This window comes from Epinephelus lanceolatus, chromosome 24, assembly GCF_041903045.1.
Source record: "Epinephelus lanceolatus isolate andai-2023 chromosome 24, ASM4190304v1, whole genome shotgun sequence".
Lineage (NCBI taxonomy): Eukaryota > Metazoa > Chordata > Actinopteri > Perciformes > Serranidae > Epinephelus > Epinephelus lanceolatus.
The window spans coordinates 803,655-827,163 of record NC_135757.1 but is presented as its reverse complement, the minus strand read 5'-3'; the positions used below and the strand labels follow the sequence as shown (position 1 = coordinate 827,163).

General features: G+C 45.3%; 2 protein-coding genes across 4 annotated transcripts in view; one reads left to right on the top strand and one right to left on the bottom strand.

Moving 5' to 3' along the window:
• Positions 1-8,939, bottom strand: part of LOC117250229 (kalirin-like) — a 45,004-nt gene extending 36,065 nt beyond the window's left edge. For both annotated transcript variants that reach the window (XM_078165703.1, XM_078165704.1), the window contains exons 1-12: positions 8,399-8,939; positions 2,777-2,851; positions 2,578-2,692; positions 2,285-2,477; positions 1,892-2,115; positions 1,480-1,807; positions 1,212-1,334; positions 944-1,135; positions 704-835; positions 487-621; positions 313-405; positions 53-175 (exon numbers count right to left, since the gene is read on the bottom strand). In XM_078165703.1, the coding sequence (XP_078021829.1) occupies positions 53-175; positions 313-405; positions 487-621; positions 704-835; positions 944-1,135; positions 1,212-1,334; positions 1,480-1,807; positions 1,892-2,115; positions 2,285-2,477; positions 2,578-2,692; positions 2,777-2,851; positions 8,399-8,453 (1,788 nt within the window). In that variant the 5' untranslated portion in view covers positions 8,454-8,939. The remainder of the gene's footprint in view (positions 1-52; positions 176-312; positions 406-486; positions 622-703; positions 836-943; positions 1,136-1,211; positions 1,335-1,479; positions 1,808-1,891; positions 2,116-2,284; positions 2,478-2,577; positions 2,693-2,776; positions 2,852-8,398) is intronic.
• Positions 8,940-15,619: 6,680 nt separating this feature from the next.
• On the top strand, positions 15,620-22,434 carry iqcb1 (IQ motif containing B1). 2 transcript variants are annotated; one of them, XM_033615885.2, is made up of 15 exons: positions 15,620-15,905; positions 16,204-16,326; positions 16,429-16,597; positions 18,068-18,185; positions 18,323-18,398; positions 18,550-18,649; positions 18,868-19,040; positions 19,118-19,221; positions 19,304-19,422; positions 19,524-19,590; positions 19,807-19,882; positions 21,368-21,522; positions 21,595-21,732; positions 21,824-21,980; positions 22,107-22,434. In XM_033615885.2, the coding sequence occupies exons 2-15, from the start codon at positions 16,209-16,211 to the stop codon at positions 22,358-22,360; spliced, it is 1,824 nt and encodes a 607-aa protein (XP_033471776.2). In that variant the 5' UTR covers positions 15,620-15,905; positions 16,204-16,208; the 3' UTR covers positions 22,361-22,434. The 2 variants fall into 2 exon arrangements, with proteins under 2 accessions (XP_033471776.2, XP_033471777.2); XM_033615886.2 differs by lacking the exon at positions 15,620-15,905 and adding an exon at positions 15,969-16,021.
• The last annotated feature ends 1,075 nt before the right edge of the window (positions 22,435-23,509 follow it).

The window sequence follows — 23,509 nt, the reverse complement described above, 5'->3', positions numbered from 1 at the left end:
CGCTGCGGGGTGCGTCAGGTGATCCAGGTGTGGGCGGGGCTCATGTGTTTACCTGTGCCACCTGCTGGAAGTCGTCGTGGCGTTTCTGCAGCGCTCGCGCTCGGTGCAGAGACTTTCCCACCCCGCTGTGTTTGTTCAGGAAGACCTCACCATGCTGCTCCACCCAGTCCAACACCTGAGAGACAGACAGGTGGACAGGGAGGGAGAAACGGACAGGTGGAGAGGGACAGACAGGTGAAGAGAGAGACAGACAGGCTTTAGGCGTCCATGAGTCTGGACCTGAACCCTGACGTAGGTCTGAACTCGTCCTACCTGTCTCACATCCTGCTGAAACACACACAGCTGCAGGCGCTGGTGGAGGCGGAGCTTCCGGTGCTGCCACGCCACCTCCACCTCATGGTGTCCCTGCAACAACACAAAGACAACGTCACACCTGGCCACCTGTCTGTCTCTTGGCGATGTGTGACATGTGACCATGACACGTACCTGCATGACCTGGTGCAGAACTCCCATGATGCCGTGCGTGGCAGCTGTGAAGTCCGGTTTGGCCGTCGACTCCTCGGATTCGGTTGCCGGGCAACGCTGGAGGACGTCCAATAAGGCTTTCCCGCTCTCACTGACCTGCAGACAGACAGGTAGTCAGTCAGACAGACAGCTGGTCAGTCAGACAGACAGACGATTGGAGGGACAGACAGACAGGTACCTGGGTGTAGTTGGCAGAGATCTCCTCATTCAGCTCCTGGTGTTTCTTTGTTGCAGCCTCCAGCTCTGCTGTCGCCGACGGCAACGGGCCTTCAGAGCACGCCTGAACCCAACCTTCCACTTTGAGCAGGAACTGGACACACAGACAGACAGACAGACAGACAGGTGGAGAAGGTGGACGTGAGACAGGTGGGGACAGAAAGAGAGGTGGTGAGACAGGTTGGTATGTAGTGCTCCTCACCTGCTCTGCCCCCTGGTGGAAGCCGGTTGCCATGGCGAGCGTGTTGCTGCGCTCCTCCAGCGCCGTCGTCAGGGACTTCCAGTCTTCCTGAAGCCGCGACGACACCATGGCGATTCGCTCTGCCCCATAGTGACCGGCCTCTGCCAGCCTGGCTGCCACAGTAACCACGCTGTCCACGTTGACACTGCCGTTCTGCGGGGAGACGCATTGTTAAGGTTGTGTTTCACACAACAAACAAACAAACAAACAAGCAAACAATCACACTGACCATGCAGTTGGCGGTGAAGTGCTGGTGCTGTGTCTGGAGGTCGAGGGCATGCTGGTGGTTCTGCCCGACCTCCGCCAAACTCTGCACGAACAGTTCTTTACTGTGAGCGATCCACTCGGACATCTGAGATGGAGACAGTACAACAGTGTTTCTGTATCAGTGGTAGTACTTCAGTGAAAAACAGCTGCAGTAGTTCGGTTATCAGCTGTACTGGTTGTTTAGTGGTAATTGTACGTCAGTTAGCAGTAGTAGTAAAATTAAATATGACCTTGGTGGCATCCTGCTCAAACAGGTGCAGCTGCAGCGCCTGATCCAGGTGCAGCTTCCTGTCGCTCCAGCTCTGCAGCAGGTGAGTGCGAGCCGCCTGCAGCCGGTCCAGCAAAGACGAAACCTTTGGCGCAACACTCTGGAAGTCTGCTCCGCCCGACAGCCAGCTGCCGTGACTACCACCGCCGCCACCACTGCCTTCAGTGGAGGTGTCACTGTGGGAGGGGCCCAGGCGCATGCGCTGGAGCAAGCTCCGTCCCTCTCGCTCGAGGGCGTCGACTGGTGCCGTGGCGATGGTGTTACGAAGACGGCCATGTTCCTCCAGAAGTCTGGAACGGGAAAGAATTACTCCATAAACAAAAACATCTTTATAAAAGCAGTGGTTCATAGTTATTGAACACTTTGGAACTCACTTGCGGGCCTCGTCCACATCCTGGGGCTCCGGTATGCGGTTCAGCCCGGCCTCCAGCTGCTCCAGCTGGGCCAGCAGCTGTGTGGCGGCCCCCATGAACTCCTCCAGACCCAGACGCAGCTCGGTCCATTCGACATGGTCGTACTCCAATGAACCGCCGAGGTCAGAGGTCAGCTGGGAGGGATCGACGAGCCGGGACAGACCCTCCACTGACACCAGGCTGGTCTGAAGAGACAGTCGGGTATGTTCAATAAGCAGCAATAGTGTTAACCTCAGTTAGCAGCAGTAGAACTATTCATATCAGCAGTAGCACTGTAAAAGCACTGGTAGGTCTCTGGTAGCACTTTAGTTAGCAGTAGTATTGCAGTTGTGAGAAGTAGTACTGCAGTAGTACCTCGAAGCTGAGCTTGGCGCTGCCCAGGTTGGTCTTGTGTTTCTGCCAGAAGGTGTCTGGTTTGATGAGCAGCGCCGTGTGGATGTTGGAGGAAAACGACTCCTGCAGCGTCCGTAGAACCGGTTTGACGCTGTCCCACTTACTGCCGCGCATGTCCACCACCACGGTGAAGCCACGAGCACGCACATCCTCACTGACAGACAGACAGACAGACAGAGGGGTTAACAGGGGAGACAGGCCAAGGAGGAGACAGGAGGAGAGGCCGACAGATACACAGACCAAGGGAGTGTTACCTGGGTATGGTCGCCAGGTAAGTGACCAATCGGCTGAGGTCTTCTTGTTTTATTCGATCGTGATTGGTCCTGGCAGGGAAGGTCAGGATTGGTCCACCACGTTTGTCCCGTCCACCTGTAAAACACACTGAGTTAAACCGGGTCACATCAGGACCAGACTGGACCAGACTGGGCTAAAATCTGCAGGTGCGTGTTTTACCTGACACGAAGGCCACTTTCTCTCTGAGCACTGTCAGGACGTCGACCGCCCGAACGCACTCTGCTTTACCAGAACCTGAAAGATGAAACAGATGGAGATGTCTGTTAGCTGGTGGATGTGTTTGTCAGTTAGCAGTAGCGCTTTGGTTAGCGACAGTAGCAGTGTTTCAGTTAGCAGCAGTGCTTTGGTTAGCGACAGTAGCTGTGTTTCAGTTAGCAGCAGCGCTTTGGTTAGCAACAGTAGCAGTGTTTCAGTTAGCAGCAGCACTTTGGTTAGCGACAGTAGCTGTGTCTCAGTTAGCAGCAGCGCTTTGGTTAGCGACAGTAGCGGTGTCTCAGTTAACAGCAGCGCTTTGGTTAGCGACAGTAGCTGTGTTTCAGTTAGCAGCAGCGCTTTGGTTAGCAACAGTAGCAGTGTCTCAGTTAGCAGCAGCGCTTTGGTTAGCGACAGTAGCAGTGTTTCAGTTAGCAGCAGCGCTTTGGTTAGCGACAGTAGCGGTGTCTCAGTTAACAGCAGCGCTTTGGTTAGCGACAGTAGCTGTGTCTCAGTTAGCAGCAGCGCTTTGGTTAGCGACAGTAGCTGTGTTTCAGTTAGCAGCAGCGCTTTGGTTAGCGACAGTAGCTGTGTTTCAGTTAGCAGCAGCGCTTTGGTTAGCGACAGTAGCTGTGTCTCAGTTAGCAGCAGTGCTTTGGTTAGCAACAGTAGCTGTGTTTCAGTTAGCAGCAGCGCTTTGGTTAGCGACAGTAGCAATGTTTCAGTTAGCAGCAGCGTTTGGTTAGCGACAGTAGCAGTGTCTCAGTTAGCAGCAGCACTTTGGTTAGCGACAGTAGCAGTGTTTCAGTTAGCAGCAGCGCTTTGGTTAGCGACAGTAGCAGTGTTTCATTTAGCAGCAGCGCTTTGGTTAGCGACAGTAGCAGTGTTTCAGTTAGCAGCAGCACTTTGGTTAGCGACAGTAGCAGTGTTTCAGTTAGCAGCAGTGCTTTGATTAGCGACAGTTTTGTGGTCCTGCTAACGTGACTTAATGAACTGAGTCCCTCTGCTTGCTCTCTGCTGTTAGTGTTCATCATCACTTCCTGTCAGACGTCTTTCTCGCTGTAATTTCTGAACCTGTGTTATTAACACTTAGAAACACCCAGCAGGCCACAGCAAAGTAGCTCCGCCCACTGCAAACCAGCCAATCAGGCGTCACAGAGAGACGCTGACAGACATTTCAATTAGAAAGCTGACTCCTGCGGCTCAGTGTGTGTGTGTGTGTGTGTGTGTGTGTGTGTGTGTGTGTGTCACAGATCATCCTGCACAGCGGGAGGAAGCTAATCCAACACACACACACACACACACTGAGGGCATTAAACGTCTCACATTAGCAGCTCGACGAGCGGCGCTAACCCTTAGAGAGAGAACCTAAAAACAGGAAGCAGCCTAAACCGTCTCCTTCCTCTGTCCTCTGTCTCCTTCACTAGTGTCCTTGAATCCTCCCTCTGGACCAATCAGCCTCCTCAAAGCCCACTGTGACCCTCCACACTCACACTGAGTGTTTGTTTCACAATAAAAGCCCCTCAGTTGCCGTCAGCGTTAACTCATCCACTGATTCTATGTCTGAATATAACGCTGTATTTTATTTAACTGCTTTTATTGCGTGATGCTATTTTTATCACGTCTTTTAAAGCTACAGTAATGATTCTGGTGTCATCTGAAACTAAAAGACCTGAATCCACGTTATTTGGAAAAACAAAAATAAAATGTTCAAAAAAATGTTGACAAAATATCTGGAAAAAAATATAAAATACTTGAAAAATATTATTGAAATCTTAGAAATTCCTGTAAAAAAAAAACCCCAATGTTGATAAAACGTTCAAAAAATCTGAATTTTTTTTTTTTTTTAATAAAATTTCCAAAGAAAATTGTAAAATTTTTGAAAAATATAAATCATCAGAACATGTAGCTTCTCGGGCAGAGGGCTTATCAACGCTCCTTACTTAAAGTCTAAATTTTGGGAAAAACAGCATGGCTGTTTTCACCTTGGTTCATTTGACCTCTGACCTTCAGATATCTGAATAAAAATAGGTTCTGTGTCTCTGACGTGTTCTGTTGACCTGATGTCCCCCCACACACAGACACTATCTGTGGCTCTCAGAGGATTAACTGCGTCCTCATGAAGTCAGTTTCCCTCGTTTAAACACAAACTACCATCTTTCCTGAACCGACGCACATTCGTGCCTGAACTACTCGCAGCTCCACCCACCCATCCGACATCCCGTCGACGCCCTGCAGCACGACGACTCAGCACATGGACACAATACGTCCCCTCAGCTGGTCAGACGGACGTGGAGTCGGTGCACTTCCTGCTGCTGATAGCGTTTCCTGTCAGCGAGTTGAGGCCACTGATCTCTGCTCACATTGGCCCGTCTCGCCCGTGACGACCATAACGGGAACGACATCCCTCAGATGTGAGCTGAGTGTGGGCCGACCTGGGGTTAATACGGAGCAGGAGCCGACAGCCCGCCGCACTAATGAGGTGCTGGTGGGTGTTTGTGGGCTGTAAACACGACGCCGTGTGAGTCCAGCAGTGAGCACACGCCGCTACACGGTGTCAGGGAATCTGACTGATCCTCCATCAGCCGGCTGATCCCAGACCTGCTGTCGATCAAGGTGACCAGCACAGAGGAGGAGGGATTTCCATCACACACACACACACACACACATACACACACACACTGAGTCAGTGTATAAATCCTAAAATAGCTGCACATGAAAAGCCTTCAGAGAAACTTGCTGTCAGTCTGTCAGGACTCATCACAGACGTTACGCAACAAACACTAATGAACACATCTCGCCACGGCGTCCTCCCGGTCTCCAACATGTCAGCCTCGTAGAGACAAAGACGTTCAGTCGCACTCTCGTTATGTCCACCAGAAACTAACAAACATCCATGTCTGTCCATCCATCAAGAGTCCAAGTTCTCCAGCTGCTTCACTGTACCATCTACTGTAGCTCCTTCACAATAAAAGCTCTCACGTTGCTTCACTGTACCATCTCCCAAGCTGCCTCATAGTAAAGGCCTCCTGATGAAGAATACGAAGGAAATGCCAGAAAATACCTACGCAGTGTCAAAGGAGTGTTGATAATATGTTGAAATGTTGAAAAAAAAAAATCTTAAAAAAATACCAGGGGAAAAAATTTTTGATAAAATGCCCAAAAAGCATGATTTAAATGTCAGAAAAACTGTTAATAAAATGCCTGAAAAAGAATTATTATTTAAATTTAAAAAAAAAAAAGGTAAAATAAAATGTTCAAAAAATGTTAATAAAATGACTGAAAAATACTATTTAAATGTCAGAAAAAAATATTGAGAAAATGTCTAAAAAACATGAATAAATTTTAGGGAAATAAATGTTAATAAAATGCAAGAAAAGGTTTATAAAACGTCTGGAAAAAAAAAAGTTATTTAAACGTCAAAGAAATGTAGATTAAATGTCCAAAAATAATTATTGAAATGTCAGAAAAAACATTTGATAAAATGTCCAAAAAGTACACACATGTATATATATATATATACATACATATAAAAACAACTGAACAAACGTGAATTAATTCAAATGACCAAAATGCTGCCATCACAGAGACCAAACGGGAGCCGAACGCCCACTTTACCTGGCCGGTAGCCCAGCCTCACCTGTACGCATCATGGCTCTCATACCATGGTCACTGTCTGTCTCCATCCTCCATGTTTGTAGTCAGGTCAAACCATCGTGAGAGTAGTGTCCTGTAATCATACTCGACCCGCCAACATTGAAACGTCCAGTTATTCCACAGCTGTCCCAAAGTTTGTCAGTGATCAGTCAGTGTTTGATTATTAGAATCTGATGAAATGCCTGAAAGAATATTTATTAAGTGTCCGAAAAAATGTTGATAAAATGTAAAAAAAATATATATATCAAAATGTCCAAAATATTATTTTTGAAATGTCAGAAAAATGTTGATAAAACATAATTTATGTATATATATATATATATATATACACACATATATTTATAAAGTGCCTGTAAAAAATGTTGATAAAATGTCCAAAAAATATCAGAAAAATATCAGAAAAAAATCTTAATAAAATAGTAATATCTATATAGATCTATATAGATATAGATATAACCCACTGCTCTTTACGTTGTCTTCTCGACATAGATTTAGAGCTGCTGTAAGCAAACTGTTGTCAGGTGGTGTAAAGACCCTCAGAGATCCTGAGCTACAGCACGTGTGTTTAGAAAGACATTTTCCATCCTTGTCTTTAAAAGATGAGCTTCGCTCAGGTGAACCTGAGGTGGTCACAGAGCTGCTCAGGTGAACCTGAGGTGGTCACAGAGCTGCTCAGGTGAACCTGGGGTGGTCACAGAGCTGCTCAGGTGAACCTGGGGTGGTCACAGAGCTGCTCAGGTGAACCTGAGGTGGTCACAGAGCTGCTCAGGTGAACCTGAGGTGGTCACAGAGCTGCTCAGGTGAACCTGGGGTGGTCACAGAGCTGCTCAGGTGTCTGTTACATCAGTCACTGTCATGTTCTCCCAGCTGCACTCTTCCGTCCCTGCAGGTCAATATTTAGCACAGCAAAAAATCACGTGTCACCTCTTTTATAGTAAACAAACTGGTTAGAATTCCTTCAGCAGCTGAATGACCCCAGGAAACACTCTGAGGAACAAGTGTTACGTTAAAAAAGTCAGTCAGTGTTTGGTTTGTCTGCTCTGGGCTACTGTAGAAACATGGCGGTGCAACGTGGCGGTCTCTGTCAAAAAACAACAATGAATGAAGCAGTTTCATATTTTAAAAAAAGTATTTTTGAGATGCTGCCGTTGAGAAAACGCTGCTGACTACGGTGGCTGATGAATAAACGCAAATGTCCCTATCTAGACTCAGAGTCTGGTTTGTCCGTTCTGGGCTACTGTAGAAACATGGCGGTCTCCGTAGACGAGGACCCGCTGCTGATGTAAATACAAACGTCTCGTTCTGAGGTGACGGAAACACAGCTGATCACACACCAGCGCATCGTACACACTGGACCTTTAAGGACCTTTGGACGCCTGGTTTGGTTGGTTCCACCGGTTCAGCACTGCATGAAGCGTCGGTGCTGTTGCCATGGTTACCTGCGGGTTAACATACGGCAGGTGATGCTGGTGGTCCCAAAGACGGTGTTTAATAAACGCCTACCAGCCAATCAGAGAGCAGATCCTGGCGTATGAATACGACTGATAACACGACCCGTGCTGGAATGAATGGAACATGAAAGCGTCACATGACCAGCGGCCTGTGTTACCTATCAGCTGCCATGTTACTACACACATTACATCACACACACACACACACACACACACACACACACACTGATAACCAGTGGGCCTTCCCACAATCCTCCTTGGTAGGACCCTCCACCCCCAACACACACACACACACACACACACACACACACACACACCCCAGCGGACAGAGGGGATGCTGACACACACACATTCATAGCCTACACGCGCGCGCACACGCGCATTCTCTGAGTCAATGGGCGGATGTGGAGGCATCATGGCGACAGCAGCTCCCACTACACACTCACGCACACACGCGCGCGCACACACACACACACCCTACCTGCCGTCGCCAGGCCGTCCGGGCCCGCTTCTCCTCCTCCATCCACCGAATTCATCCTCCCTCCTCCTCGCGCTGCTCCTCCGCCTGGCGCCTCCCTCCTCCTCCTCCTCCTCCTCCTCGCGCTCTCTCCTCCGTTATGTACCGTCGCTCGCTCCGCTCCTCGCGCCTCCTCCCTGCCTACCCGTCCATCCCTGCGGCTTTACATCAGATCACCGGGCACCGTTGGACGGACGGATGTGTTCCCCTCCTCCTCCCGGTACCGATCAGTCCGTCACTGCTGCATCCTCCTCGGCTGAGCCTCGACAGTCCTGCTCCTCCTCTCCTCCTCCTCCTTCTCCTCCTCCTCCTCCGCTGCTGCTGCTGCTGCTGTTCTTACGTTACCGTGATCCCGCGCGGCATCGCATCACATCACGTCACCGTTACTGCCGCCGCCGCCGCCGCCGCTCTCGTTATCGTTACCGTGAAGTTCCCAGCAGCCCCGGTGGCTCTCTGTGCTGCTGCCGGTCCAGGCAGCGGACGGTCGGTCGCTCGGTGTGTTTCAGCACGCAGGCGCACCGGAGAGAAGGAGAGGGGCGCTGTGCACGAGGGCTGCAGCAGCTGCTGCACCGATACACACACACACACACACACACACACACACACACACCGCCTCTCTCTGTTACGATTTACGGTGCCGTCGATACCGGAACTGTGAACACAGGTCCAGGTGATATTAACACAGGTCCAGGTCACATTAACACAGGTCCAGGTCACATTAACACAGGTCCAGGTCACATTAACACAGGTCCAGATGATATTAACACAGGTCCAGGTCACATTAACACAGGTCCAGGTCACATTAACACAGGTCCAGGTCACATTAACACAGGTCCAGGTCACATTAACACAGGTCCAGGTGATATTAACACAGGTCCAGGTGATATTAACACAGGTCCAGGTCACATTAACACAGGTCCAGGTGATATTAACACAGGTCCAGGTGATATTAACACAGGTCCAGGTCACATTAACACAGGTCCAGGTGATATTAACACAGGTCCAGATGATATTAACACAGGTCCAGGTCACATTAACACAGGTCCAGGTCACATTAACACAGGTCCAGGTCACATTAACACAGGTCCAGATGATATTAACACAGGTCCAGGTCACATTAACACAGGTCCAGGTCACATTAACACAGGTCCAGGTGATATTAACACAGGTCCAGATGATATTAACACAGGTCCAGGTCACATTAACACAGGTCCAGGTCACATTAACACAGGTCCAGGTCACATTAACACAGGTCCAGATGATATTAACACAGGTCCAGGTCACATTAACACAGGTCCAGGTGATATTAACACAGGTCCAGATGATATTAACACAGGTCCAGGTCACATTAACACAGGTCCAGGTCACATTAACACAGGTCCAGATGATATTAACACAGGTCCAGGTCACATTAACACAGGTCCAGGTCACATTAACACAGGTCCAGATGATATTAACACAGGTCCAGATGATATTAACACAGGTCCAGGTGATATTAACACAGGTCCAGGTCACATTAACACAGGTCCAGATGATATTAACACAGGTCCAGGTCACATTAACACAGGTCCAGATGATATTAACACAGGTCCAGGTGATATTAACACAGGTCCAGGTGATATTAACACAGGTCCAGATGATATTAACACAGGTCCAGGTGATATTAACACAGGTCCAGGTCACATTAACACAGGTCCAGGTGATATTAACACAGGTCCAGATGATATTAACACAGGTCCAGGTGATATTAACACAGGTCCAGGTCACATTAACACAGGTCCAGGTCACATTAACACAGGTCCAGGTGATATTAACACAGGTCCAGGTGATATTAACACAGGTCCAGGTGATATTAACACAGGTCCAGGTGATATTAACACAGGTCCAGGTCACATTAACACAGGTCCAGGTCACATTAACACAGGTCCAGGTGATATTAACACAGGTCCAGGTGATATTAACACAGGTCCAGGTCACATTAACACAGGTCCAGATGATATTAACACAGGTCCAGGTGATATTAACACAGGTCCAGGTCACATTAACACAGGTCCAGATGATATTAACACAGGTCCAGGTGATATTAACACAGGTCCAGGTCACATTAACACAGGTCCAGGTGATATTAACACAGGTCCAGGTGATATTAACACAGGTCCAGGTCACATTAACACAGGTCCAGATGATATTAACACAGGTCCAGATGATATTAACACAGGTCCAGGTCACATTAACACAGGTCCAGGTGATATTAACACAGGTCCAGGTGATATTAACACAGGTCCAGGTGATATTAACACAGGTCCAGATGATATTAACACAGGTCCAGGTGATATTAACACAGGTCCAGGTCACATTAACACAGGTCCAGGTGATATTAACACAGGTCCAGGTGATATTAACACAGGTCCAGATGATATTAACACAGGTCCAGGTGATATTAACACAGGTCCAGGTCACATTAACACAGGTCCAGGTCACATTAACACAGGTCCAGGTGATATTAACACAGGTCCAGGTCACATTAACACAGGTCCAGGTGATATTAACACAGGTCCAGATGATATTAACACAGGTCCAGATGATATTAACACAGGTCCAGGTGATATTAACACAGGTCCAGGTCACATTAACACAGGTCCAGGTAATATTAACACAGGTCCAGATGATATTAACACAGGTCCAGGTCACATTAACACAGGTCCAGGTGATATTAACACAGGTCCAGGTCACATTAACACAGGTCCAGGTCACATTAACACAGGTCCAGGTGATATTAACATTCTGTTTCTTTGTTTTCATTCATTATTTTTCGGTTTATTTTTTTATATATATTTTTTAAATTTTATTTTACTTCATTTTATTTTTATTCATTTTTTCTGTTTTTCATTGTTGTTAGTCTGTAATTTCAGTATCATTTTTATTTATTTTATTATGTTTTATTTTTTAATTTAGTGTTTATTTATATTGATTTAGTGTATTGTATTTCGTGTTATATATTTTTACTTTCATTTTATATTCATCTCTTTATGTTTACACGTATATTCATATTATATATAATAAACAATAATAACAATGCCAATAACAATAAATTCTTAAAAGTAAACTGATCACAATAAGTAAAAGAAGAAAACAGCACCCAAATAAAAATTTATAAAGTCAGCAAGTGCCAAAAATAACTACACATATGTAGAAAGTAAATGAAGGAAGTGCTGCGTGGATCTTCAGGTAAAACCAGTAAAACAGGTGCTCTTTGGTGAGGGTGCAAAGCAGCTTCAGAAAATGTATCATGTTGAGTCCTTGCACATACCAAAAAAGGAAGCAGTCAGAGTTAAATGCAGGACAGTAACTTGAAAAACCAAAGCAGCTCTGTTTTAGAAAAAAGTTAAAAAGCCTTTATTGTGGCATGGCTGGTACAAAGTTAAAAACAGTGTTTCAGCTCCTCAAATGAGCCTTCATCAGGGTTGAGGTCCAAACAGTCTGAACACAAGTATATAATACATACTGACAATGTGACATCAATTAGTGATTAGAACATGGGGCACACCTGTGTCTTGCAGGTCTCTTTGCACTTGCCAAGCAGCAAGCATGAGGACATCTCCAGCACCTCCACCACCCACTCCTCTGATTTTGTAGACCAGCACACAGCAGGCCTCAGAAAACAAGGAAGACAAGGAGGGCCCAGAGGATGAAACCTCAGGCGCCCACACACTCAGCAAGTGAATTTAAAACAAAGGTGGACTTGTTTAGGTTCTACAGAAACCTCCATTTAAAGGTTTGGTCTAGCCAAAATTCCACAGTACTACGTCCAGAGCCTCACCTGACTCAGAGCAGTCCACAGCCACCAGCCCCTCAGACCCAAATCTACTATTTCCCCATCAACAACAATCACGAGGAGTGAACATCAAGCTTTACAATGGCTTCAGGACCAGGATGACCAGTTGGTGATAAAGATGGCTGACAAGGGAGGTGCCACAGTTGTCTGGGGTACGGAATAATATATTAAAGAGGCTCTACGCCAACTGAACAACTGGTCTACTACCTGCCTTTAACCTCCAACCCCTTGGTCACTATGAGACAGGAACTGAAAGAGCTGGTGGGCAATGCTAAGAAGGAAAATGGATAACAGAAAAGGAACATAATTTTCTAATAGCAGAAAGTCCTTGGTCTGGAGGCACTTAAACACTACCTTCAGCAATGACCTGAACACAGCATGCCCCCTAGTGGCTTCATTGTCACACTGACTGAATGGACACTCAAAAGTAATGTACTTCTCTTTCAGGAGAAGCTCTTCAGGCAGCAAAAGGGGACTGCCTGCCATGGGAGGAGTCGCTTATGTCCCAAGCTATGCTGGACTCTTTCTTGGCTTATGGGAAGGGAGACACATTTACAGTGAAGCCAGTCCCTTTCTGGACAAGATAATATGGTACAGCAGATACACTGATGATTTATTCATGATCTTCAGCGGCACTGAACAAGAGCTTCTGGACTTTGATAAGTACATTAACTCAACCAATGACAATCTCAAGTTCAGCATAGATTATAGTAAATCACAATTACACTTTCTGGATTTGAAGATTTTCAAAGATCTCAATGTTCTGTGTTCACACATCAATTTTTAAAAAAAACACTGATCGCAACACGATCTTCAGGGCTGATAGCTTCCGCCCCTTCAGCCTCATCGCTAACATCCCCTTTGGACAGCTCCAGAGGTTGAGGCGAATTTGCGACCAAGAGGATGATTTTGATCTACAAGCCAGTGACATGCTACAAAGATTTAAATATAGAGGTTACAGTACTAATGTCCTCAGCCGCGCACATGTCAAAGCTAAATGCACTGAAAGGAGAACCCTTTTCCAGAAGGTTCAGCTTCCTCTCCATACTAATAACTTTCTCACAGTCCCTTATAGTAAACGGTGTTCTCTTACAGCCCAGTCACCAAAAGAAAATGTTGGCATTGTACGTTTCTGCAAACCACTAACATGCTACACCTGCACACTTCATATGAATCATAACGTGTTTCTCAAGTGACGTAGTGTATCAGCTGACTTTGCCTTTAAGGCGCCAAACATAGTTGCTTTTTAGTGACCCATCGCTGTTCTTCCTGCCAGGATGGTGGCACAAAACGTGGAAGTTTTTCTACAGAGACTTCACTGCTTTTCCAGCAGGGATTATGCCCCTTGAAACCAGGTGTTTTAAACCCAAACGTAATCTTTTCCTCATCATAAACAAGTGCTTTTTGTGTCTAACCCTAACAACACTTTCACAGCAGCGCTGTTGGAACATAAAGTTTCAGTGTATCTGCTACATAATAAAACGCAAATGTAACCTAACTTTCGTTTTCACAAACTAACAATGCCACATTGTTTTTCTGGCAGTTGGGTTGTCTCTTACAATGATGGCAGCTCAGGATACACTTCCACTACAAAAAAGTCTTCATTCAGACCTGGAAAGGTGGTCGCTCTCAGAGTAACTATCCAGAAGGTTTCTCACTGAAGAAGACGTTTAAGTCTGTCCCCTCCTCCGACAGACTTGTTGATGACCTCACTGAGTTACAGTTTGTGTGTCCAGCAGCTTTGAAATGATTGGCCATGGGATAGTTAGGACTGTTAGTACGTATAGCATATTTATGTTCAGCCAGTCTATCCTTAAGCCTACGTTTCGTCCGTCCAATATAAAAGCAGCCACACTCACATTCAAGTCTATAAACCACATACGCAGTATTACAGTTGGCAAAGCTTTTAAAATGGCAGATTTTTTCACAGAAGACATGCTGCCACACCTGAAGTTGTCGACTGGACGTTGCAGCCAGGGGGAAACTGAGGGGGTGGAGGGCGGATGGCTCCGACCCAACTTGTCCCAGAGTGTGGGGGCCAAGCTGGAGGATCAGGAAAGACAGCTGTCAAGACAGGCTCACTATGCAAAATGGACCAGTTCTTTTTAAAGATGTTTTTGATCTTGTGAGACACAGTGCTGTATTGAGTGCTGAAACATATCTTTTCTGTAGGGGCTGGACGAGAACATTGACTTCTCTCTGTTCCTATGAGTTCATGGCAGATGGTTCTGTACTCTGCCCAGTTAGTCTGGCTCCATCTAGTGTTTCATTTATTGTGAGGTTGATTTTATAAACTACATTGTTCTTCATAGGGCTTCTGTAAAGTTCCTCTTTTATGCTCCTTGTGGTCTTTTTGTTACCTGAGTATCCTCCCTCTGTAAACTATGAGTATTCTCTTCTTTTGGTCCACAGTTGGCATCGCCCTTGGAGGGCTCTGTTCTCTCCTAGGACTCTCTCTGGACATCGCCTCCACACACTGCTTCCAGTTAATTCCTAAGTTTTTCTCATTTTTTCTCTATTTTCAGTGTTAATACTACTTTTTGTTTTACTTTATTGGGTACCCAATCATTGTTGCTATGATTATTTTGTTTTCTGCAAGACACAGGTGTGCCCCATGTTCTAATCACTAATTGATGTCACATTGTCAGTATGTATTATATACTTGTGTTCAGACTGTTTGGACCTCAACCCTGATGAAGGCTCATTTGAGGAGCTATATGTGCAAGGATTCAACTTGATACATTTTTTAATATAATTTAATTCAAGTGTCATAAGTACAGTACTGACTGTATGAAAACGGGAAGGAAACTGAAAGTAATGTGTCATTAAATCATATTAATGAGCAAAGATAATAAATCATTTGGAAAGTTTAGTTTAAAATAGAAAATAACGTGGATAGAGACATTTTAATAACAGCGTCTTGAATTCAAAGTGAATGAAAGTGAAGGTCCACAGCGCCACCCAGAGGCCAGATCAACACACAGCAGCCTGAACAACACCACAGAGCTTTATGATCCTGAATAAGGCTGTTTGCACTTTTATTATATTAATATTTAATTTGATTATGATACGACACTGCAGGTTTCAGCTGCTCCACCGGAAATCATCTGTTTGTTACCTGAGCATTTCCTCTCATTTACAGTCCCTGTTTAATCATCTGCATCACATGTAGGCTGCGTGTTTCCGTTTATTGATTTTTAATGCAGTTTTCAATGTTAATGAATCAGATTTTGTGTCATTGTTTATTTATTTGTTTATTTATGTGCTTTTTAAAACAGATAAATAAATTTATTGACTTCCGGTGATCCTTTGGTGCAGGGGGATGCGCCGTCGCAGCGTGATGACGTCACGTCACCGTAGAAACAGAAGAGCGTCCGCTTCCTCCTAGCTAGCTAACAGCTAACTGTGCTAACCAGCCGGAGCGCGTTGTCTGCGCGGCTCCGCGGCGTTTTCTGAAAACGTTTCTTAAACCGTGACCGAGTCGACGTGACCGCGACCGTTAAACCGCCTCTTTTATTAACTAACACTAACACTTAGCAGTTAGCTAGCTAACACGCTTAAACAAGGCTAACCGGCGGTAGCGCTGACAGGTGCTATCTTAGCTGTGACCTCATCAGAGTCTGAGAACATCGGCAGGTGAGCCACACACACACACGCACACGCACACACACGGGCTGTGGAGTGAGCCACACGGAGGGGACACTTGTGGGAAGCTGTGGCTTAAATCGTGCTTTTTCTGAATGGAGTCTGGTGTGAGTGATGTCAGAAGAGTTCCCCCTGCTCAGTGATGCACAGAGGCGGAAGTAGATCCTTTCATTGAGTACAGGGAACAAATAGGACGCCGTTGTTTAAATCGTGTGATTTCTGAATGGAGTCTGGTGTGAGTGATGTCAGAGGAGTTTCTCCTCTCCTGATAACCTGTCTGTGTTCACAGTGAGGATGAAGCCGATGGAGGAGGAGGAGGAGGAGGCTGTGGTGGCAGAGCTGAGGAGGCAGCTGGAGGATGAAGAGCGGAGCCCGGAGCAGAAGGTCATCCTGCTGAACCACGGCTTAAACAGTGGGTGTCTGCATGTCAGGGCTGAGTGACGACCATCTTGTTTCCAACCACAAACATGATGAGTTATGCTTGTGTCTGTCTGTCTGTCTGTCTGTCTGTCAGAGGCTCTGAACTCGGCGGCGCTGCAGACAGACAGCCGTGTGTTGACTCGTGTGAAGTCTCAGTTGTATCTGAGCGGTGTCCTGAGTCACTGCGTCCTCCTCCTCACTCTGGGGCCCAGAGGGCTGCAGGGCAACTGGGGCGCCGCCGCCACACTCGCCCAGTTCACCAGGTACCACAGTGGTCATTGACTGGAGACTCAGCTGGACTAAACATTTTCCACTGATTGCAAACACAAGTCTTCAAAAACATAATTCATTTAAAATTATTTAAATTGATTTTAAATTATTTGTACTGTCTTTAGTTTCATTACAGAACTGTGAAAGTATTATTATTTTAAATATTCAAATGTTTTGACAGTGTTTGACATACTTTTAAGTATTTTGATATTTTTTGAAAAATGTCCCAGTATTTTAAATTAGTTATAATTTTACAAAGGTTTACATTTTTTTGTCTTTAAATGTATTATATTTTAATGTAACAGGTCCTTTTTAGTCTTTAAGTTGTATTTTAAATAATTTTAAATAATTTTACACTTTTGAAAATGTCACAATTCATTAAAAAAACTGCAATATTTTAACAAATATTGCAGTTTTTTACGTTCAGTAAAGATTTTAATTGATAAACATTTGAAATATATAATTTTGTATTTAAAATTTATAGAAATTAATTTTTCATTTTCAAAAATATTTAAAATAATGAAACAAGTGTTCTTTTAACATTTGGCAAAACTGACAAAAACGTTCTTGAAAACCGTCAATGTCTTTTTTTACATTTTCTTATGATGAGAAAATAAAATAAAAATTAAAATATTTTGACAGTCCTTTTTGTTATTTTCAGTATATTGATTTATCTAAAATATAAAGAATATTTAAAAATGTTTTTACGTTTTAAATCAGTAATTTTTTTGACGAAGATTTACATGTTTTATTTTTATTTTCTGGATTTTGAACCTTTTACATTTATTTAAATTTATTATATTTTACTGTAACAGGTCCTTTTTAGTCTTTTATGTTATATTTTAAATAATTTTAAATATTTTACATTTTTGAAAATGTCATGATTCATTAAAAAAAAGTAATTTTTTATTTTTATCAGAATTTAAATGAACATTATTCTGAACATTTTTCAGTGCTTTAAATCTAATACATTTTAAATTAAAGTATTTGTAGAAAATAAATATTTTAAAAATATTTTTGAGTGTTTTAAGTTTTTAAATTGTATTTTAAGACATTTTGAATGATTTTTAAGATATTACACTTCTGACAATGTGTTTTTATGTTTTAAATAATTCATTAAAATAGTTAACATTTTAAAAAATATTACATTTAAGTTTAGTAAAAAAATTTTGAATTAGTCCTAATTTTGCCGTTAAAAACATGTTTTAAGTTAATTTAGTCAATTAAACATTTTAAACGATTGAAAACATTTTTAATATTTGAATATTTTAAATTGTTCTATTTATTGTTGCAGTTTAATGGACTGTATTTGAAATGATTCATGTTTTTGGATATTTTACATTTTGAAAGATTTTTCATAAACAAACAAACAAACAAACAAACAAACACTTGTGTCTGGGTCGACTTTGCACAGTGGACTGAAGGTGTTCATGTGCGCTCTGTTTACCTGTCCGTGTGTCCAGTTCCTGTTGTGTGGGGGCGGAGCCTGCTGATCAGTCGCAGGCCTATCACAGGCTGTTCCTGCCGTCTGTCGTGGACGGCCTCCTGTCATTGGCCAGTCAGCTGATGAGGCGGGCAGAGGTGAGACGCCGTGTCTTCAAAACCACAACGTATCAGTGCAGTGTTGAAGGTCTGGAGTCAACCTGTGTATGTGTGTGTGTGTGTGTGTGTGTATGTGTGTGTGTGTGTGTGTGTGTGTGTGTGTGTGTGTCCTTCAGTGCCTGTCTCTCCTCAGGAAGGTGATGGATTCAGTGTGTTGGCTGCTCCGAGCTCACACTCAGCTCACAGTTCAGGGTCAGTCTGCGTCTGTTGATTCAAACTTGGTGAATTTCCGTGTGTGTGCTGACACTGCAGAGTGTGTATCTACAGCCTGATGTCTCCATCCCACACACACAAACACTGTCCACCTGTCTGTGTCCACCTGTCTGTCCACCTGTCTGTCCAGTTCTCAGCTCCCTGCACTATGAGCAGATCCAGATGTGCGATGATGTCAGCGTGTCTCTGCTCTGTGTCCAGATGTGGATCCAAACCTGCACAGCCAGCAGGTAACACACACACACACACACACACACACACACACACACAGACCGATAATAATGGGAACAAAATCTGAAATATTCTGTCAGATTTAAAACTGTTGTTGTTTTGTTTTATTTTAATTTTCTCTGTTTTTGTTTGTTTGTTTGTTTGTTTTAATTATCTGTACTGTTCCAGGTTGGAGGTGAAGCTGTCTCTCTCTCTCTCTGTCTCTCTGTCTCTGCAGGGACTTCCTGTCCGGGCTGAGCGACCACTCCGTCCTGTTGCTCCTTAACGAGGCCGTCGGCCAATTAGCAGTCAACGCTGACCCCTCGGTGGGCGGGGCCTCTGTCAGACTGATCCTCCTCATGGCCAGTCAGCAGGAGGCGCGGCTGCAGCCCCTCCTCCTCAGCTTCAGAGGTCAGAGGTCACATTAATGACATCAGTAACCTCTGGGTCACATGTAGCGAGGGTCAAAGGTCACGCTGTCTCTGTAGGTCTGGACAGCCTACTGGACAAAGACTGGAGGGGGCGGGGCTTTGACCAGGACGTGGATCAGCTGATCGCACTCATCCAGTCTGACTCGAGGAGTCGGCCCCAGGTCTGTCCGTCCGTCTGTCTATCGCAGGATGTAAAGCACCTGGTCTACCTGCCGACCTCTGACCCCTCCCCTCTGTGTGCAGGTGTGTGCTGACCGTGTGCGGGCGGCGTGTGTGATCCAGGCGGCGTGGAGGTCGTATCAGACCAGACGCAGAGTGAAGAGCCTGAACAGAGCCGTTAGTACGCTGCAGAGGAGATACAGGTCGCTGTCTGTCTGTCTGTCTGTCTGTCATGTCTTTATGTGGTGACGTTTAACAGCGCACTGTGTGTGTGTGTGTGTGTGTGTGTGTGTGTGTGTGTCAGGGCGCGGAGGAGGCAGCAGCAGCAACAGAAGGAGGCGCAGCGATGGGAGGAGGAGCTGAAGTATCAGGTGAGAGTTACGCTGCAGTGTAGGTACAGCTGCTGTAGTAATACCTGTGTGTGCGTTGGTACGACTGGTATATGAGGACATTTCACTGGTATTCACACGCACCTTATGAAGACACCAGTGACTTGTGAGGACAGTGCCCGTGTCCTCACAAGTCAAACACTGTAGAAGCACTTAGGAAGTCGTAACAAACTCCCCCCCCTTAAATGTGTGTGTTAGGTGTGTGTGAGACGTCAGCAGGCGAGACGGGAGTTCCACCAGAAACAGAGACGACTGCTGCAGCTCCTTCCTCCTGGTACACACACACACACACTCACACACACACACACACACACACACTCGGAGGTGTTTCATAAGTCTTGTAAACGTGTGGAAAAGTTTTGTGTGCTTGCATTCAAATCTGTGAATTTGTTAAAAAATATTTGAAGAAATGAATTTTAGTTTTGAATCTGTGCAGAGATCTGTAGCTGGGCATGACATTTTGTGAACACATGAAAAAGATTTGCACAATCATGAAAATGTTTTGAAGTTACGCATCATATTTTCACAGGTACAAAACAGTAAACACAGAACTGAAGCTGTGTGTGTCAAAAATGTAAAATACATTTATAAAAATAAAAAACGTACTTCTGCCTTCAACATCCAGCAAGAAATGTTGGTTGGATGTCTACTTGTTATGGTGTTTGTCAGTCACAGTAAAAATGTTAATGATTTGACCTGAATGTAATTCTACTGTTTACAGTAACGTGGATTTCACAACAAATTTTCCTGTGTTCTGTCCTTTTTTTTTAATACAAAGTAATTTTAGTTTATGGGCCACATACTGTGCAGTTTGATCAGATGTTGGCCAATTAACCAATAAATAACACATTCCAAGTAAAACTAGCCGACATTCTTAAAGTATTAGCTGTTTATAAAACATCCATTTACAATATATAAAAAAGCCTGATAAGTATACTACAACCATCTTAAACCTCCCAGTGCAACGGCACCTCTGCAGCTCTGAAACCCCCTTAGTAGGGGCCCCACCCTTCTTCTGACGTTAGCTTGAATCTGATGCGCGCGAGGCAGCAGACTACGCTGTATTACAGGTGCATTTATTGTGCATACTGAACAGAATGCACAGAATCGCCACGTTTAAACTGTCTCTATCTTGTACACACAACTGTCTGTTTTGTTTTTGTCATGTATTTCACACTCCAAACTGACCACACACACACACACACACACACACACACACACCATCTATATGTGAAGCACATTTTCTGTTCTGTGCATTGGAGGCTCTATCTCCGCAACGGATTGGTCGATTTGAGTGATTGACACCTCGTTTGATTCGTTAGAGCCAATAGAATGACGTTATACCCAGTAAAACGAGATTGACAGCACTGTAAGCCAATCAGAGTCAGCAGAACGCCGTTGTGGGGGAGGTGCCGGTTTTTACCCCGGAACCTAAAGCCTGTCACATTCGCCCGGATTCATTTGAACAGAAAATTACAGAGAAATATTACAAATATATTTTGGTGAAAAGATTTCTGTTGTTGTTGTTCTTTGGCCTCTAGGTCTCTGATGGTTTGATTTAGCATTTGATCTCAGCATCCTGATTGGCTTTTCACAGGAACATGTCAAATGAAAGTCGAAACTACTTGTACTTGTAGATTTGATTTATACCTGAAGGTTGATCCGTAACTGTGGGACACACACAGCTTCAGTTCTGTTTTTATTCCATAGGTTTACATCACCTGACTCTGTGTGTGTGTGTGTGTGTGTGTGTGTGCAGACCAGGTGCAGTGTTACCTGCAGGAGTGTGAGCGCCGGGCGGCCGTGTTGATCCAGAGCTCCTGGAGAGGCTTCAGAGAGAGACGGCGCTACAACAACGACACACAGAGAGACACACACAGACGGCAGCAGGCCGCCAGGACGCTGCAGAGAGCGGTACACACACACACACACACACACACACAGTCACCTGGTCTGCAGATGACTGATGTCATCTCTCTGTTCCAGGTGCGTCACTTTCTACAGAAACGGCAAGCAGCAAAGGCCCCGCCCACCACGTCTTTCTGGATTGGTCAGAGCGGTTTGACAGACAGCCGGAGGGCGGAGCTAAAGAGACAGGTGGAGGAACACGTCCGTCTACATTCTGTAAGAAACCTTAATGTTTACTACCACAACATGACAACACACCGGCTGTGTGTCTGACACATTACCCATGATGCTCTGTGTGTGTGTGTAGTCGTCACGTGTGTCCCGTCAGGAGTGTGAGCGTCTCCACGAGGAGGTGCAGCTGCTGCTGCTGTCGGAGCTGCAGAGAGGAGAGCGTCGAGGGAGGGAGGAGCAGAGGGTGGAGGCTCTGCTGGCTCACACACACACACAGCTGGAGCTGCTCCGAGGTCTCACACACACACACACACACACACACACACAGGAAGTTGTCTTCGTAACAGCAAACACTTCATTTTCTTCTTCATTAAACACAAACGTCTCCAGCTTCAATAAACTGTCTCTGTCTTTTACAGATGCCCCGCCCCTCTCGGTCGTCACGCCGACAGACGCCGACTCCTTCCTAAGCCCCTCGGGTCCCATCGCCGCCCGTGCCCGTGACGCCCACAATGTGGCACTGCAGGCCAGCAGGCTGCCCTGGTGGAGGACGCTGGGGGAGACGGCCGGCGCTGTGGACACATTCAGCCCCTCCCACCTGCAGGAGCTGGAGGCGGAGCTAGGGGGACTGTTTGTGGGCGGGGTCAGTGAGGTGGACGGACTGAACCTTTAACCTTTAAGTACTGATCTGTGCTGAGTGTCAGGTCGACCACGTGAGTCTAAATAAAGTCAAACTCTGATCTGTCACCTGCTCGCCGTACACTCCTTTATATTCACACTCATTCATGATGATGGTGGTGATGATGATGATGATGATGGTGGTGGAGCTTCAGCAGGTTTAGACCAACACAGAGGAAACGCCTCCTCTCTGTTCCAAACCAGTAAACAACAACATGTAAACAGCTGTTGGAGCTGTGATGACCTCACAGCAGGTTCCTGTGTAATGAGCGACATCACACAGCAGAGGGAGCGCTTGTTTTCCTCCTCTGTGCAGCCCTCATGGACCGTCCCTGTGTGAGTCGCTGCGTCCTGTGCTGTGACACCCTCAGTGTGTATCAGGACTCTTTGTCTCCAGGTAGAAAACACCTCCATGGTCTGTCACTTCCTGTGATGTCACACTAAGTTTTATCTCCACCATGTGTCAGTGCAGAGCTGTGTGTCGATCACACGTATTGATTATTGATCTGAGCTGCCGGGTCAGTACAGGCTCAGCAGATGTTACATAAGCAGCTGTCTGTCCTTCTGTCTGTTTGTCTGTTTGTTTGTCTGAGGGAAACAACTGCAAGAGAGCAGCGCTGGAGACGAGCAGGTAGGACATCTCTCTGTCTGTCCGTCCGTCTGTCCGTCCGTCTATCTGTGTGATACTCAACTACATACTGTGTTTAATGGTCCTGCTCTTAACTTCAGTACGTGAGGCTACTGTAACAAAATATCTGTCTTTAAACGTCATATTTTAGAGGAAATATGAGGCTGTAAACTTGTGTATTTGTACGTGTTCTACTCTGACATCACAAGCACAGGTGTCCTTCATTACAACTCATGTCTGAAAGAGCAAAAATTCAATGCTTCACATTTATGAAACAACCTTTAACATCACCTTCGTTCAAATGAAAAACATTAAAATAAAAAAAAAAAAATAGGTAGCTAACTGCCAGCAGCTAACAGGTACCTGCTAACAGCTAAATATAGGTAAGATGTAACTACTAACAGCTAACTGCTTAAAGCTAACAGGTAACTGCTAACAACTAACTGCTAAAAGCTAACAGGTAACTGCTAAAAGCTAACAGGTAACTGCTTAAAGCTAACAGGTAACTGCTAACAA